Source organism: Cololabis saira, chromosome 2, assembly GCF_033807715.1.
Source record: "Cololabis saira isolate AMF1-May2022 chromosome 2, fColSai1.1, whole genome shotgun sequence".
Lineage (NCBI taxonomy): Eukaryota > Metazoa > Chordata > Actinopteri > Beloniformes > Belonidae > Cololabis > Cololabis saira.
This window is the reverse complement of record NC_084588.1, coordinates 36,549,303-36,566,845: the sequence shown is the minus strand read 5'-3', so window position 1 is coordinate 36,566,845 and position 17,543 is coordinate 36,549,303. Positions and strand designations below refer to the sequence as shown.

General features: G+C 39.0%; 1 protein-coding gene across 2 annotated transcripts; it reads left to right on the top strand.

Annotated features, from left to right (window-relative positions):
• Positions 1-2,225: 2,225 nt before the first annotated feature.
• On the top strand, positions 2,226-10,416 carry tacr2 (tachykinin receptor 2). Of its 2 annotated transcripts, none has more exons than XM_061710863.1 (8): positions 2,226-2,501; positions 3,766-3,917; positions 4,209-4,408; positions 8,091-8,285; positions 8,455-8,605; positions 8,716-8,835; positions 8,916-8,992; positions 9,127-10,416. In XM_061710863.1, exons 2-8 carry the CDS (start codon positions 3,783-3,785, stop codon positions 9,335-9,337), a joined length of 1,089 nt encoding a protein of 362 aa, XP_061566847.1. In that variant the 5' UTR covers positions 2,226-2,501; positions 3,766-3,782; the 3' UTR covers positions 9,338-10,416. The 2 variants fall into 2 exon arrangements, with proteins under 2 accessions (XP_061566847.1, XP_061566846.1); XM_061710862.1 differs by having other exon boundaries at positions 4,209-4,504.
• Positions 10,417-17,543: the final 7,127 nt, after the last annotated feature.

Below are 17,543 nucleotides of genomic sequence, written 5' to 3'. Positions count from 1 at the left end.
GTGAGTCCAGTATCCAACACCACTAGCTCCTGTCAATACTTATCAACACTTGACAAAGTGAGGCATCTGAGTGTCTGCTCTGTCCAATCAATTGTTATGTACGTTTCAGTTATTTTATTTTTTATATGATGCGCTGACTGGAGAGCACTTTTAATTTCGTTGTACACAGTGACAATGACAATAAAGATCTATCTATCTATCACACTGTTGATAAATCAGGATATTATTGATGCATCAACTTTATCATCTTGAGAAATCAAAAATATCTGAAGTCTTATTATGCCAATGAAAAGGAAAGCAAATCTGAGCAGTTTCCCATTTCATCACCATCTATGTCAGGTCAGGGTAAACCAAAATCTTCAATACCCCTTCGTGTCCTGCTTCAGCTCCATAAAAGTCACTTACTGCTATTCCACAGATTCACTGAAGGTACCACACACATTGAGTCCTGTTACACCAACTTTGCAACCTTTTCTTCAGTATACGTCTGATACCCTGATACCCGTCAGCAGGCCCTCCTGGCTTGTAAAAATATGTGACTGTGGGAATTTGCACACATGTAGCACATACTGTAAACAAAAAAGGAAAGCCAAGAATGCATGCAGCTGAGGTCAGCAAATTCTACCTCCTATTCTAATGTGTTTGGGTATCCGTCAGCTCATGCTTAGAAAAACTGTACAAATGGAGACCACTTAATGCTCTGCCCACCTTTCCTAGAAATGGGTGCCCAGCCAAGAAGACTGAAATAAAAATGTGAGTCACAGCTAAAGTCTTAAAGACATTTCTGAAAATGGCAAAAATCTGAGTCAACCACATGAAGGGTAAGTCATTGAACAGACATTCTGTTCATGACAGAACACTAGCTGCTGTACTCAAATAAATCAATGAATAAATACATAAATAAATGATTTAATACTGCACATCTGAAGTTTGCCTGAGCATAGACTCACAATCAGTGCTACTGGCTAAGTTTAATTATTTGAGAAGAATACTCAGCAATGTGTTTGATGCAAAAAGGCCACAGCTTAGTAACATTCAAACATCATCCCGATAGTCCTCAGAGACTGGACTACTTCCTATCATGGAGGTGAAAATGAACTCCAATTTTCCAAAATATCCCATAGGATAATCTCAGTGTGGATGTCCACTAGTCGAAACTTAATGGAAGTTGCGTGATGCAACTTAGCATCAAAGTAAATTTGCCAGATAATGGCCTCAGAACAATCCCCTCCCCTTTATGTTTTGTTTTTGAGGAACAAATATTTTCAAATGATATTGTAACAACAAATACATTTTGAAATTAGGCTGCCTGCTAACAACTGAGCTGTGCAAGAAAAACATCAATAAAAACTTCAGCTACACCATCAACTGGGAGGACGTTTATGGTCGTTTATGAAGGACGTTTATTTACGGGAGGACAAATACAAGGTTTTCAAAAGACTCATCACCTCGCAAACAATCCATCACCCACTAGTACCTTTTTCACCTCACTGTGCAATAAAAATGGCACCTTTGTGGAAAAAACCCACAAACTTACCCATCACGACGAGGACAGTCTCACTTGACTGATGTGGAATGACCGCAGATAATGGTTTATAATGTCCTAATTAAATTTATGAGCTGGATTTAAAAATATAATAATATTGTGAAAGGGAGATAATTTCTTCTTGCTTGTTTATCTACATTCATAGATGTCATACTGCTTTTAAAGCTCAAGCTTGAGTGAGGGGGTATGAGCTCTCTGCAACAAAGTAAATGTGTTTCTTCTGCACACAACATGCTGAAACAGAAGATCGCTAAAGAAAACTTGACAGGCATTTTCTCCAAAAAACACCACAAAATGGTTTTTGATATATCTGGTAAGTATCTGTCCAATTCATTTTGTGTGTGCCTTATATAGCTTTCTCACTCCCCATCCAATGGCTCTGGTTTTTCATCTAGTATCCCTCATTTATTAAGAGAGAAGAAGATGAACTGATCCCTTAATAGACTGCTTGTCCATTCCTTAATAACCAAATAAGTACATTTATTTGATTTGGCACCTTTCACAGACAGAAGTCCTTCACAATAAATTCCAGTTTCACATTCCTTGCCAAAATCTACAGCTCAGAGTAAACTTGGAGGGTGGAGGAATGAGAGCATCCCTTGTCTTTAATTGATTACTCCACCCCTCTGTCTGGTATTTGCCTCTGCAACTCTGAAACATCCAGAGTCAGGCAGAGAGTAAGAGGGGAAGGGAGTTACTCCACACGCACAGCTGTGTGCCATAATGTCCCCTAGTCTCGATGTGCGCGTGAAAGCTTATAACATGTTTCAGCAGAGAGAGGGAGAGAGAAAGGGAGAAAGCATTTTTCCTGTGAAAGAAAGGAATGCAGAGAAATGTCCTAAATGGATGGAAGTGGATGTCCGTTACGCACAAGGACTCTAATCTGTGGATATTACCAGCTGTGGACTGCAACAGCTGAGGAGAACGCGCACCACGCAGTAGCAGCAACAGAGAGGTAAGAAACACATGGAAATGAAGAATTTGAAGGCGATGTGATTCACTCTTGTACAAAGCATCCCTACTCACACCGTTACGTGTAGGTATCTGCCGCAGAAAATATATTGTGTGACAAACGGTTGTAACACATATTGGGTTCTCACACTTTTGGCATGTTACAGTTTTTAAAATGAATTTTAAATCAAGATTTGTTTGAGCAATGAAGCAAATATTTAAAACCCATATCCCACGTTTGATCTGGCTGCCAGAACGGTGTGGACCTTGCCAAAACAAACATATGGTGTAATATGATTAACTCAGGTATTTTCTGGATATTGTTACGCACATTTCCAGAATCTGAAAAGAATAAATCGTTTGTGATTCAAAATCTCTAACATGAATAAAATGAAAAAAGTTCTCAGAGTTGTATGTTGAATAAAACAGCTTCTACACATTTTCTTTCATATTTTAGTTGCTTTTTGTTTTGTTGTGCTGAGCTAAGAAATGTCTGTGCTGATGTACAGTCTCTCTATTCCTCATTAGGACAGATTATATGGAGGACCAAAAGTGATATAATTAAATATAAAAGCAGAAATATATATATTTTATATTTTTTTCCTTTTCCTTATACAGTACATGCATTCCCCGTTTTTACATTCCCTCATCTCCTCTTTTTACTTTACCTTATGCATTTCTGCCTCATTATGCAAAGGCGAAGGGCTGCCCTTCTTGGTCCAGCTCCTCTACTATGGTCAATAAACAGCAAGGAGCAGGATCAGACCAACATTAAAACTATTGCACAACCTAAAGACTAAAACTTATAATAATTTCCAGATTTATAGTTAATATACACCAGCAATATACACCACATAACATTAATAGATCATTTTAGAAATTCAACCATTAGATAATATTCAGTCTTCAGTGAGGGCTGATTGTGAAGCAGTTTTATACTACACTTCAAGAATGTGAGGGGTATGTATGTTTATCCCAGCGTGTCACCGCTGGTTGATTTTGGCCAAATCCTGCTTCTTCCTTTTTTACCAATAGTACAAGAGCTACCCAACAAGGGCAGCCCTCCTCATTTGCATTATGAGGCAGAAATGCACAATGTAAAGTAAAAAGAAGATAGAAGGAAATGTAAACACCAAAAATGCATGTACAATAAAAAGGAAAAACAAAATATACACATTTCTGCTTTTATTTCTAATTATGTCAGTGTTGGTCCTCCATAAGATTGAGCACAATGTGCATGGGGTTACACAAAAACTTTCTGTCACCAGGTCAACTGGGAGTCACTATGGAAGCTGAAAGTGTTATTCAACACATTGAACTAGATCCAGAGGCCACTTTGATTCCTCTATCGGTGACCGCTGACTGGCTGGACGACGGAAACGAGACGATCGGGAATCAGTTCCAGCAGCCGGACTGGCAGGTAGGAGACACTGGTGCAGACCAGAAATTAATCTAGTTGAAGATCCAGATCCAACTCAGTTCATACTGCAAGAATTTATAGTCTGATGATTGTGTGAGAATGAATTAGTTAAAATTAATGAAAAGCTTAATGAGGGCAATTCAAACAAAACTGACAGAAATGCAGCTCTTTAGTTGTAAGAATGTATTAACAAAAAAATCATTATGTAGGAATACTGACTGTGAATCAGTGATTCATTTCAAAATCACAGACGGATAAATTCATCTCCTCTCCTTTTATCTCCTCTCTCAGGTGGCTCTCTGGGCCATAGCCTACTCCCTCATCATAATGGTGTCTGTCACTGGAAACGTCACTGTGATCTGGATTATCCTCGCCCACAGACGCATGAGGACCGTTACCAATTACTTCATTGTCAATTTGGCCTTTTCTGATGTATCCATGGCAACCTTCAACACTCTTTTTAACTTTGTCTACGCGCTCCACAATGACTGGTACTTTGGTCTGGGCTACTGCAGGTTTCAGAACTTCTTCCCCATCACAGCGATGTTCTCGTCGATATACTCGATGGCTGCCATTGCAGTGGACAGGTTAGAATGCTCTCTAGAAAGCTGCAGGGACACCTACACTAGATCTACTGCTCAATAGCAATGCTCTAGTGCTGTTTTTTTATTGCTCACACTGATTCTGGTCTTTGGTGTTTGAGTATTAGGGAATGTTGAGTATATTGAAACGGGTCAGACATGTCACAGGTCCGAATGTCCATCGTAAAGCTGACTGCCTGCACTTCTTATAGTTAACATGACAGGTCATCCAGGACATTGAGTTCCACAATTTCTCTTTATATTTCTGGGAATTTCTCTTGTTTCTGAAAAGCTGGGTCCAAACATGACTGCTATGATTCCTCCAGCTTTTCCTTGTACTTTAGAAACCCATCACGCCGCTTCACCTGATGGCTCCTTAAATACCTAATAAGCTTTTTCATGTTACAGGTAGCTGACTTATTAATTCCCCTTGAATCTAAATCTGACAGCCACTACTGGAACAAATCCCCTCAGAAGTACAGTAAGTTTCTAGCATTTGACCCAATGCTATACTTCTACTACAAACTCTGATATGGTAATGCTTCGTTCCTCATTGGCTTTAATTGCAGTGCATACATGAATTTAAGATAGAGGTCAATGGGGATAAATTATCCTGAAATTAACTTGTCATTCTTTGGGTCTTTGTCAGCAATTTTGTGGCCATAATCTGTGGATCACTTTAAAGTAATTCATGTTTACAAATACCAACTCTTTCTAGAGGTTCCTAGTCAGTCAGTGTTTCTTTACAGATAAGAAAAACATTTCTTTTTGACATTCATTCATTTAACTGCACATATGGACAGCAGCAGCTACTTCCCAATCCAGATGACAACTGTTGCATGAAGGAGTTAGGGGTCAACACATGGCAGAGACACAGATGTTATTAATGCTTATTGGAGCATGAAGGGTCAGTGTGTTGTAAGTATAAATCTTGCCTGAGTTATAACATATGCAGAGTTACATGTTTACATTAATTGTTCTATTTAATGTGACAGGCCTGCAATATAAACTCAAATAATACCCAGTATGCTTATATAAAGACTGTGCAGCCTAAAGCAAAGATGGAAATTTAAGGTTTTTGTTTTCATTCAGCGGCTCCGCTAATTGGACAGGAAAATCCAGGAATATCTGACACGATCCGCGCACATCCTTGAGCTGTGGTATCAGTCTGCTTCCGATTGTGTAAACTCACCCATTGATGTACACTTGGCCCAACAACTGTTAGGATAAAACTGATCCATTTAATGCTATTTGGTGATCAAGTTTTCAGTTCACATGATAAATCCCTTTCTGTGGAAGATGATCTTAATATGCATCTTGTGTTTGTAAAATTTGTCTTATTTACCCCAAGTAGGTAGAAGCTTTAGAGAATACTGTAATGCGGTTGTTTCAATTTAATTTATTTTTCCCATATTATCCCATTCAATAATGCTTGTAATATAATATGTCCTGGAAAGATTCTTGGCTCAGCTCTAAAATTCCTCTCATTCTGAGAAAACAACTCTTTATTGTTTCAGTGTTCAGATCCTGGAATCATTTATTTCAGATGAATCATTTATCACCTGCAGCAGAAAGCAAGACAACCACAAACATTACCTACAAGACACAATTCTTGGTCTCTAAAACTGAACAGTGTGTACCAGCACAGCTCTCTGCTGCATCCAAAAAAAGAATGATAAAAAGACAAAAACAAATTTATATTTTAAGGTGGATCTGATGCGATTTGTGACTATGTCAAGCAAAACAAGCTTAATATTTGAAGAAGAACGTTAATAGAAATGTAATCTTTACGTAAGATCTTACTTTTATTACTCACAAATCATGCAGTGCGTCATATTTATGATTCACAGCCTCAGCTGGATAATTTCACTAAAATGATGACAGACTGAGTTTTGCTATTTAGTGAAAATTTGTCTAATTTCAACTTCATTAGTATCTTTAAACCGAAAATGACTTGAACGCAGTGGAGCGGGGAAAGACAGGCATTATTTGAGAGGCTTTAGGTGTCACTCATTTGAGATGTTAAAATACAAAAACTACAACAAAAAACAAACATTAACGTTCACATTATTGACAGTTGAACTGAATAATACCAAGCATGTCGCACACGGTGTCCTGCTGGGAAACCTTGGCTACTGCTCTACACATGGACGGAGACCAGAACACGTCCTCATTGTTATGATCATAGAATTTACAAGAGAAAAGGAAAAGTATGTGAACCCCTTTTAATTAGTGGGTTTCTGCACTAGTTTCCCATTAGGTTTGAGAGTTTTAAATGTATAAAGTAAGTGAACCCTTTGAGTTATTAGCTGGTCGAACATCCTTTGACTTCAATCAGGTGATTCTGAGGCAGCAAGCCCAAATCATGATCCTCCCTCTACCATACTTCCCCATTGGGATGATATTTTGATATAAGGTTTAAATGTATGTCGTATGCCTATTTGTTCTAAACAATTCGACTTTGGTTTCATCAGTTAACAAAATGTTTTTTCCATTAGGTGCTGCAGATTGTCAAGGTGGTCTTTAGCAAACATTAGTTATGTTGCCTTGTAGCCTTCTGGCTTCTTCTTCGCCTCATTAGATTTCCGTGTTGGCCTTTGTTGCCATCTTTGCTGGGCACCCACTTCTGGGAAGAGTAGCCACAGTACTAAAATGTCTCCTTTATAGACAATTTATGTAAGTGTGGACTGATGAATGCCCAAACACTTTGACATTACTTTGCTTTTCCATTTCCAGCCTTATAACTACTCTTAACAGTGTGTTCAGAGAGCTCCTTCTCATGAAGCATAGTTCACATTAGCAGATTTGTCTCATGAACAAATGTTTCTAAAACACACTTGCAAACTCCTTTAATTAAGTGAACCCCATTACCACTGAATCTATTACCTACTTCTTCCTCCAGCACTGTAAATGTTTCATTGTTGCAATGAAAAAAAATGCCAGGAATTCACATTGTAGTAAATCACCTTAAGCACATTGTGTTTGTCTATTATTAGATAAAGATTAGATCAGATTTTATGACAAATTAGTGCATAAACGTATTTAATTACAAGGGTTAAGTAAACCTTTTCATGCAACTGTGTATTTAATATTAAAGCTACATGTCTGCAGTTACTTCTGTCTTTGTCAGCGTATTTGGTCATGTCTCCCTTACACTGAGGTGTGAAGGACTGAAATATTAAGGTTTGTCAGGTGGTCAGGACACAAGCAAGGACAGGAACTCAGAAACCAGTATGTTTTTGCTGCAGGAATAGTCCGACTTTAGATTCCCTTTCTCCAAAACAAAGCTGAGTATTAATTTCAATGACATTTAACTCAGAACAGGACTTTTTAACCAGAAGTTCTCACTGATTAGATTAGTTGGAGAATGAGCCTTTATTTCACAGTTATTAGTTTTAATCTCAGAATAATTCTAATATAAAGTATTTTCAGGCTACACTTTGGCAGATACTGTATATTACAGAAATGTTACCATTTCAAAATATTATTAATTTCCTCAACTGGAACTAGAGATAGCTTGGCGAATGAAAAATATTTGTTACACACGTGTCAGCTCATTATTAAACAAATCAAGTTTTTCTTGCTGCTCCAGGTACATGGCCATCATCCACCCTCTGAAACCTCGCCTCTCCTCCACCTCCACAAAGGTTGTGATTGCTGGGATCTGGATTGTCGCCTTCTCTCTGGCTTTCCCTCAGTGTTATTACAGCGTGACGAGATTTTACTACCCCAGGACTGTGTGCCTGGTCGACTGGCCTGACGATTATGGAGGAACACATCAACTAAGGTGAAGGAAAGATATTTAAAAAAAGATTCAAAACAGGCCACAAGATTTCAACTGATGAGTAAATGTCCCCACTTTCTTGCTGTGTGTGTGTGTGTGTGTGTGTGTGCGTGCGTGCGTGCGTGCGTGCGTGCGTGCGTGCGTGCGTGCGTGTGTGTGTGTGTGTGTCTAGTTATCAGTACGCAGTGATATTACTGATCTACCTGCTCCCTCTGCTGGTGATGCTGGTGACCTACAGTTTAGTCGGCCGATCGCTGTGGGGAGGTCACATCCCTGGAGAGGCATCGGACCACTATCACAGCCAGATGACAGCAAAGAGAAAGGTCTCTGTCTCTTTTTTCGACTTCCACATCCTCTTAAAATGACATAAATTGACTTGGAAATGCGGCAGAAACTTCGGTTTACTTGTGCTTTCTCTGGGATTTTCCTGAAGGTGGTGAAGATGATGGTTGTTGTGGTGGTGACCTTTGCCCTCTGCTGGCTGCCCTACCACATCTACTTTATTCTGGGGTCGTTTAATAGAGACATTTACAAGCAACAGTACATTCAGCAGGTTAACGGCTGCCTCTCTGCTTGGTTTGCATTGTTGCCACAGATTTCATGTTCACTGACCACTTTTTGTTTCTTTGTCAGGTTTATCTGGCCATATTTTGGTTGGCTATGAGTTCAACCATGTATAATCCCATTATTTACTGCTGTCTAAATAAAAGGTAGAAGACATGTACACATCCACTCTGTCTGTTTTGACTATTTAAGTCAATGCATTATTTTGAAAAGGAATCATTTTACCGTTTTGAACAGAGATTATGACCTATTTATAATTTGTTTCCATGTCTTCCTCCAGGTTTCGTGCTGGTTTCCGTCAAGCGTTTGCTTGGTGTCCCTTCATTAAAGTGTCAGAAGAGGACAAGAAGGAGCTGCAGCACACAAACACCTTCAGAGTTACAGTGACACGCAGCCACCGCAGCGACGCTTCTTGCACACACGCACCCATCAAAACCAACAGCACAAACACAGATAGATGTTTGTTCCCAGCAGAAAAGGCACACATCTAGCCCACCCGACTCACATTTGGCCAAGAACCTGGATGATATGAGAGCCTCACCTGCCAAACATACGGAGCACGGGCTCTGACTTCTGGAGAATCATGACAAGGACATTCAAGATGAAAAAGCTACAATGCAACACACATGCACACATGCACACACACACGAAAAACAAGCAAACCTGCAGGTACTTGAAAGGCTTGCTGAATAACAGAGTCAAATGGACAATTCAGGTGTGAAGAAGTCCTGAACCTGTATGAAACTATGAAGCTGAGGTTTTGCTCTTAATATCAATGTGTTTATTTTGGGGAAAATACTGTATCTGCTGTACTGAAAGCCTAATCATGACATTGTGAAGTATGCTGCTAATAGAAAAGTCTAAAGATTAAGCTGTTTTTCTTTTTCATTACCAATGCTTTTATTCCCTTTCCTTGTCAACTTTGAGATGTTGGTGTTTTAGCAACAAAATTACAGTCACTGGTTCTCTTATGCAGAGACTGGAATAGTCCAGTGGCATCAGCACAAAGCCTTTGAAGCAGCTGATGTCTCAGTAGTTCAGAGCAGCAGTTCAGCTTCACTTTTAGCTGCTTCCACCATAAAAGTCAATGAGAATGTAACAGTCATTAAGCATGGTGAAAGGACTATTATCCAGTACACTGCTGGATGATACCAATACTGTCTCGTTAGCATGTATTGTTTACTGTGCAATAGTATTGCTTTCACAAACTACTCAGTGTAAAATAGTAAAGTGTAATGTAGTGTTGTGATTTCACTTGTTTGAGCATAATCATGACAATATATTGATAAATTGGAAATATAAATTTGGTAATTATGATCATGTTGTTTTAAATAGCCAGTGAGCATTATGTTTACAGAATCTTGATGAAAGTTTAGATTCACTGTACCGTAACCATTTGATTGTAAAGTAAAAGCATGAAACTTCTGTTGTACACATAAAGCAGCATGTCCTTTTTTTTGGCAACCTACTCAAAGTCAATATCAAGCTTAAATAATGTAACAGTGGCAATACAATTTGACTTAAAATAACAGCCAGCATGCATTTATGATATATGCAGCAGAGTTCCTGTATTACATCAGTTTGTCTGGTTTCTTCACACATTTCAAAAGGTTAGGTCCAAAAAAACTAAAAAGATTTACTGCAATAAATGGGGCAAAATCACTTTCATCTTTAATCACCCAAAGAGAGGAACAGAACGGCTTAATGTAAAGAACAAGAAACAGGGTGTTTTTAATCACTAAAACAAACAGAAACTTTGTTTTTTTGTTGTTTTTTCTTTACCTGGCTGCATACAGAGATGGAACACAAATATAATTGGTGAGGGTTGGGTGACCAGCTGGTGATTAACTGCAGTTCTTGATGATTGGTGATGTTGCTCACATTTGTAAGCTGTTGGACCAGCACCATGCCCTCCAGATCAGGGACATACAAGGATACACATGATAGAGAGACAAGCACGAGGAAGGAAGGACAAAAGAAAAGGAAGGGGGAAGAAAAGTTGCTTCATGACTCTCCATTGAAGTTTTCACGAATAAGAACACAACCACATAAGCTTCAAGTGTCAGAACCATAGAGGTATAAGAAGAGCAGGACAAACCTCCTGTGACGTGACCCAAACAGCAGCTGGACCGTGCCCACCTTGAGTTGATCACGGTTTAATTTAGCCTATTTAGCTTATGCCAAACAATAATATATATTTACATTTATTATTATCAAGCATCCTCATTCCAAGTGTTGCTACAGAAACGACATCCAAAATGAGTGCTGCTGAAACTGAAACGAGGACTTGCAGAGCTTCACTGGGACCAGTGTTCACTGCGGATAGCAGAGGTTAGATCTGTTGAAATAGGTAATATAATACCGGTACTGTCTGTGACAGCGGACTTCCACTGAAAGGTTCCTGAAACATTCTGCTGTGGCAGCTGGCTCCAGCAGCCGATCCATGCTGGAGCAGCGGTGGAACCGCTAGTGTACATCCCATTTCAAATATCGTTTTTGGTAATGAAATCAGAAATTAAATATGAAATAGATGGGAAGTCTATCCATGGAGACCAAAAATGATTTTCTTTGAAAAGGTAATAAATATGTTTGTACATTCTGTGAAGTTAGAGATGTTACATTGAGGGTAGGAAGACTTAAAGGTGACATATTATAAACAAACAGACTTTTTCTCTAACTTGAGAGCATTTAGGGGCATTTGAGGGGAAAGTGACATAACACAATCTTATCACTTACTCTTGGGCAGCCTGAGTCTTAAACAATGCCAGCCATTCAGATTTGTAGCGTTCTGTGACATGATCACAGTCACATCTGTCAGTACAATTATTCAGCTTCCTCATCTGTTCCTTCACCCAACTTTACATCATGTAGTATTTAATGTGTCAAGGATGTGGGTTGCACAAAACACTGATTTACAATGCTGTAAACTCTGTTGACTGACATCATCCTATTAAACCAGTCACTATGAAGATTTAAAAATGAGCACAACGGTTGGAAATGAAGCTGTAATACCTTATCAATGTAGTATTGTCATCAATGCATGTCACAGCACTCATTTCATTACAACCACAACATTCTGTAACCTTCTTTTTTGTTGTTGTTGAGCAAACTATATTTCCTTTTAGGTCCACGTGAAATGGCAAGCACTGCTATTTTTTTTTCTTTCAGTTAAAGTATTAATTAGAGGTTAATTACATGTATGTACTAGGCTGGTATGCCCTTTACGGAAACATGGATTCATTCACTCATCCCGGCCCGGAGCACAGCCGTACCTGGCTTCAGCACTGTTTGAGCCAACAGCAACTCAACGAGCAGTGGGAAGAGGAGACGTGGAGGGATTGCACTATATGTGAGTGAAAAATGGTGTAATCCCTGTCATGTGCATGTGAAGGAACGTCTTTGTAGTCCAGATATTGAACTGCTTGCTGTAGGAATGCATCCATAGTATCGGCCTTGGGAATTCACATCTGTCTCAGTTATCAGCCTACCTCCCGCCATCAGCAGACGCCGAGGCGGCTTGTGACTTCCTCAGTTCCAGTGTTGCCAAGGTACAGACTCAACATCCCAATGCTTTCACGGTTATAACCAGGGACTTTAATCACATAACTCTGGACAAACTCCTACCCACATTCCAACAATATGTGGACTGTACCACCAAGAAAATAAAACACTGGGAGAGGCTGGTGTTGGCCAACCTGTCTTGGCAGTGTCCTGTGGTTAGGGCTCCTTAGTGGACTGTGCTGTCTCTGTGCCTTTTCACCTGATACACCACTGAGTTTCAATACAACAATAACTTCTTCCACCTTTATAAATTCTTTGATGACTCTTTTTGTTGAAGGGTGTATAAGAGAGGTAAGAAAGGAGGAGCACACAGCACTGGCGGACAGGTTTGTAGAGTGGACCGACAGGAATCACCTACACCTGAATGTGACCAAGACCAGAGAGATGGTGATAGATCTCCGGAGGTAAGAGGACTCCTTCACTGCCACTGAAGATCACGGGGCAGGAGGTGGAGATTGTCAAGACTTATAAGTACCTGAGAGTGACCATCGACAATAGACTGGACTGAAAATCCAACACAGATGCTGTGTACAGGAAGGGGATGAGCAGACTCTACTTCTTCCGAAAGCTGAGATCCTTCCGTGTTTGCAGCCAGGGGTTTGAGATCATTTACCAGTCTATTGTCTCCAGCAGCGTTCCTTTGCTGCTGTGTGTTGGGGAAGCAGCATCGGAGCCAGCAACACCACCCGACTGAACAAACTGATCAAGAAGGCAGGCTCCGTCTTAGGGTGCCAACTGGACAGTTTTGGAACTGTGGTAGAACAAACTAAACTAAACAAACTGGTACCCATCATGGATAACCCTGACCATCCTCTCCACCAAGACAGCGGAGCACCTTCTCAAATAGACTAAGACAGCACTGTTGTACAGAGAGATACAGGAAATCATTCATACCACATTCCATCACTGTTCAATAACTCACATCGGGCAGACAGGGAAGAGTCCGGAACAGGTTTAACCTGCTGCTTTTATTCAGTTGCTATTTTATGCAACTTGTTTTATTATATTTTGTGTTTGCACATTGTTTACATCTAATTGTTTTTGCACATCCGTATTTAAAGTTCATATACATCTTATTTTTCATCCTTCTTCTCTTTTTTCTCTGTTTTGTATGTTTTATACAGCTGTTGTGGATGCTCCACTGGAGAGGATGGTTTATCGTTGGGGTTGGTGAGCTGGGTGTCATCTGCATAGCAGTGGAGTTGAATATTGTCTACAGAAATATGACAGAGAGGTTATGAGTAAATGATACAGAGAAAGGTCCAAGGATAGAGCCCTGGGGAACACCACTGTATACAAGTGAGAGTTGTGAATTACATTTTATTAGATGAACTGAGCTAGTACAACTGAAAAAATGCACGAGTTAAACCAGGGGAATGTGGTCTTGATGATTCCAATACAGACAAGGTGGTCAGAGAGATGATGTGAAAAAATGTATTGCACTTTTTATGAATGAATATGGTTTTACACAAATATTTCTATGCTCAAAAGTATCTGGCCAACTTAGAGATTTGATTTCACTTTTGTAAATAGTTTTATTTAGATTTAGATGTCTTTTGGCAAATTGTGCACAATGCCCATGTTATTTTCGTATTAATTTACTGTAAAGAAAAAAAGTGTATATCAAAAATTAAATTATGAACGAACTCAAAATTAATTTCATGTCGTTTCAAATGAATTCGGGCAACTTTTTTACACTGACAATTATATAGGATATAGGGATATAGCTATGGAATTTCTGTATTTACAGATATACTATACTATTTAAATTTTTTTGTAGTTGCACTTTTTTGTAGTTTTGCAATTTTTAGTAAGGATTGTGTTGATTCATTGCCAATTAAAATACTCCAAAAAATGTCACTACAGCATGTAAAAATGTAAAAAAAAAATATGCTTAGGTGGACTTGTTCTATGGCAGTTAAGGAGAATAGCTTTGGATCAGCTTGGCTTGGGGAGACGTGGCAACTGGCACAGGGCTGTTTGTATAGTAAGATTTTTTTAGTGCCATCATTTTAACATTTATATTTATATTATATATATTATATTTATTTAATTTATAAAGTGTTGATGCACTAGATCCATTTGATGTCATGTTATAATGTACAAGCTGTTCTGTTTTATTTTTTCTGTGAAGCACTTTGGTATGTGCTATATAAATAAAGTTGATTTGACTTGACTATAAGCAGGCATGACACAAGAGTGTGATTGATGAAAGATTCGAGAGGTGTGGCAAAGAGGAGGACACAAGACGTCAGTGGCAAGGAGAAGGCAAAACTTGGCGTGAAGGAGCAAAGTCATTTCAGGGGTCAACAGACTTATTTTGTACTCTCCTTTAAATGATGCTGATGGGAGAAAAATGAGTTGGGACATCTGAGATAAAATATTGAGATTGTTAAGTTATCACTGACTGAAATCAATAAATGGTGGTTCAATTAATCCATTCGTTCTATTTTTGTAGTTTTTGCAGATTTTAAATATTGTTTGTGTGTGGGCTTGAGATGGAATTTCAGCAGTTGTTCAAAAGACATACAGATTTATCTATGACTACATCCCAGTCCAGGGTTGTGGTACTGGACCACACCAGGTCGGTGTGGTCCAGTAGTTTTCTAGTATGAAGGTATTTTAGGGAATTTATGGAGGAGAGACATTTCAGTGACTCTGTTTTTTCTGGAAAACTTTCATCCCAGAGACAAACTCAACATTTAGATTGAAAATAGTTTGCTTCACTGACCACACGAGTCAGCAGTTTCATCTGACAGACTTTATGACTTCCAGACACAATGATAATTGCTTTCTAGTACAATGTTGTCTATTGATTGTGAATTATTGCTGATAGTGTATCTTGTAAATTGTCTAATCTTTAGCTGATCCTTGGCTTTTCTCCCACCTGCCATACAGCTGATAAAACCATAAATCTCCTTCTGTTTCAAGATGCTTTTTGAGTGGACTGAACTAAGGTGTTGTGGCATTCATTATATGGTTTTGAGACATTGTGAGATGTCAAAGATATTTATAAACACAGAGTCGGGGTGGGGTGGCTGGGTGATGATGAGTCTTTTCATTACACCTTTTGACATCCTCTTGTGTGAGCATGCTCCCTGTAAACCAACTTTATTTTTGCAAATGTGTCTTCCTCAGGCTCAAGTGATAATCTTTGTGTTTAGTTTTGAAAAGCTGACCAGTGGGATGTGTTTGAGTGAAGCACTACTGGATCTAACCAAAAAAGGTCTGCTGTTTAGAAGAAACCTTGAAAACGTGTGGAGTATTTGAGCCTAAATATCTGTTTCAAATGGAGAATAAAGGAAAACTCTGTGTAGACTAAATTCCGAATCTTAATTCATAAAAGTTTTGTCACTTATAAAAATATGTCACATTAATCTGCATATCTCTTTAGCAGCTTTTGTCTTCATTTGTGTGAGTGTGTTGTCTCCCTCTAGTGGCCACTTAGCTCTACTATTGCCTACTCACCTGCCTACTCACCTGTCACAACATCATGAGGACCAAATGGCTTGTAGTGTAACGGGAGTGATTGTCAAGTGTTTGTCTCCTTGTTGCAGTTATACAGCTAAAGCCTAGCCAGTGAAGTTGCCACACGTTCAGACCCACATAAGGGACCGTTCACACAACTGGTTTCAGAGTTTTTGCCAGTGAACTCCTACACTAACGAGACCCTGTGAATCCAACGCAGAACTTCGAAAGGTCAATGACGGCGTCGAAGTGACAGCGTTCCCTTTACATGAAATTGACGCAGATGGATAAAGCAGCCTGAACATTCCCAGTCCTTCAGGACGGTGTGTGCCTGTAACAAGAGGATGTTTTCAATAGTTGAGGAGGTAATTTGTTTAATAAAAGGCTAGACTGGCAAAGCTTGTGTTTTTGAATAAAATACTGTATATGACAAATGGGAGAAGTTTTTGTTAATTTTCTTTTCCCATGAGTTTCATTTCCCATGAATATGTACCCTCAAACAAGACGTGGTTACAGGCAACAATTAAGTTTCCCGCATGTTGTCATCAACCTGTGTCTACATGCTCTTCCAAATTGTTTCAGCCTAAAAAACATCCTAAACAATAAAATAAATAGAAACATAAAGAGAGAAAGAAACATACACAAGGAAAAACAGGGGGAAACTAAAGAGGCACATCATCACAGACATGGCTGAAAGGAGTTGGCTGGTAAGATTGAAGCTAATGTCTTTCAAAAAATTCAAAAAGAAAAAATTTATTTTCAATATTTGATATTTTCCTTTTTCACTGTATACTAATTTTACGAAAGAAGGGTTCAAATCTAAGCTCTGCACTTTGGCAGTGGCTGTTGCCCTACTTCTAGTCTTAAATTGGAGGTTAAAAGTGTAATTCCTTGTCTTGCTGCAAATCATGGTGCAACCTCATGTTGAGTAATGTTTTTTCACTGCTTTACGGAGGTGTATTGTCTGACTCCATTGTGGCACCAACAGACCGGTGACTGTTGCAATAATGATAAAAGTGTTCATTGTTGATTAGGTATGTGGGGCAGTGTCACGTCGTGCAGCTCAGCTGTGTGGGGCAGGACTGGCGGCAGTGGTCGATAAGATCAGAGAGAATCGAGAACTGGACCATCTGAACATCACTGTTGGAGTAGATGGGGCACTCTACAAACTACATCCACAGTGAGTTACTTTTACTGTTTTTGTTGTGTGAATCCTGCAGCAGTCACTTCAGTTTTTTCATGCATTATCAGTGTTTAAAATGTTTTTAACAATACAAAACTTATTTCTTTCTTCTGTTGCCTTTTCTAGTTTCTCTCAAATCCTTCAAAACACTGTGAAAGTCATGGCTCCTCAGTGTGACGTGACGTTCCTGCCGTCAGAGGAAGGCAGTGGAAAAGGTGCCGCCCTCATTGCTGCTGTGACCCAGACAACAGCAGTGTGACTGAGTGACCAAAAATAATGTCTGTTTTTTTTCTTTTTAGGTACTTTATTTCTGATGATATATAGTCCTTTGTCATTCGATGTTGTTGTAGTTGCAGTTAACTTCCTGTGCTGGTTTGAGAAAATGTCATATTGCCATTTGTCTTCTCTGAAAAAACATTGTGGATGGAAGTATCATTTTTCATAAATCTTGATAGTTATTTCCTTTATTTAAGTTGTTAGTGATA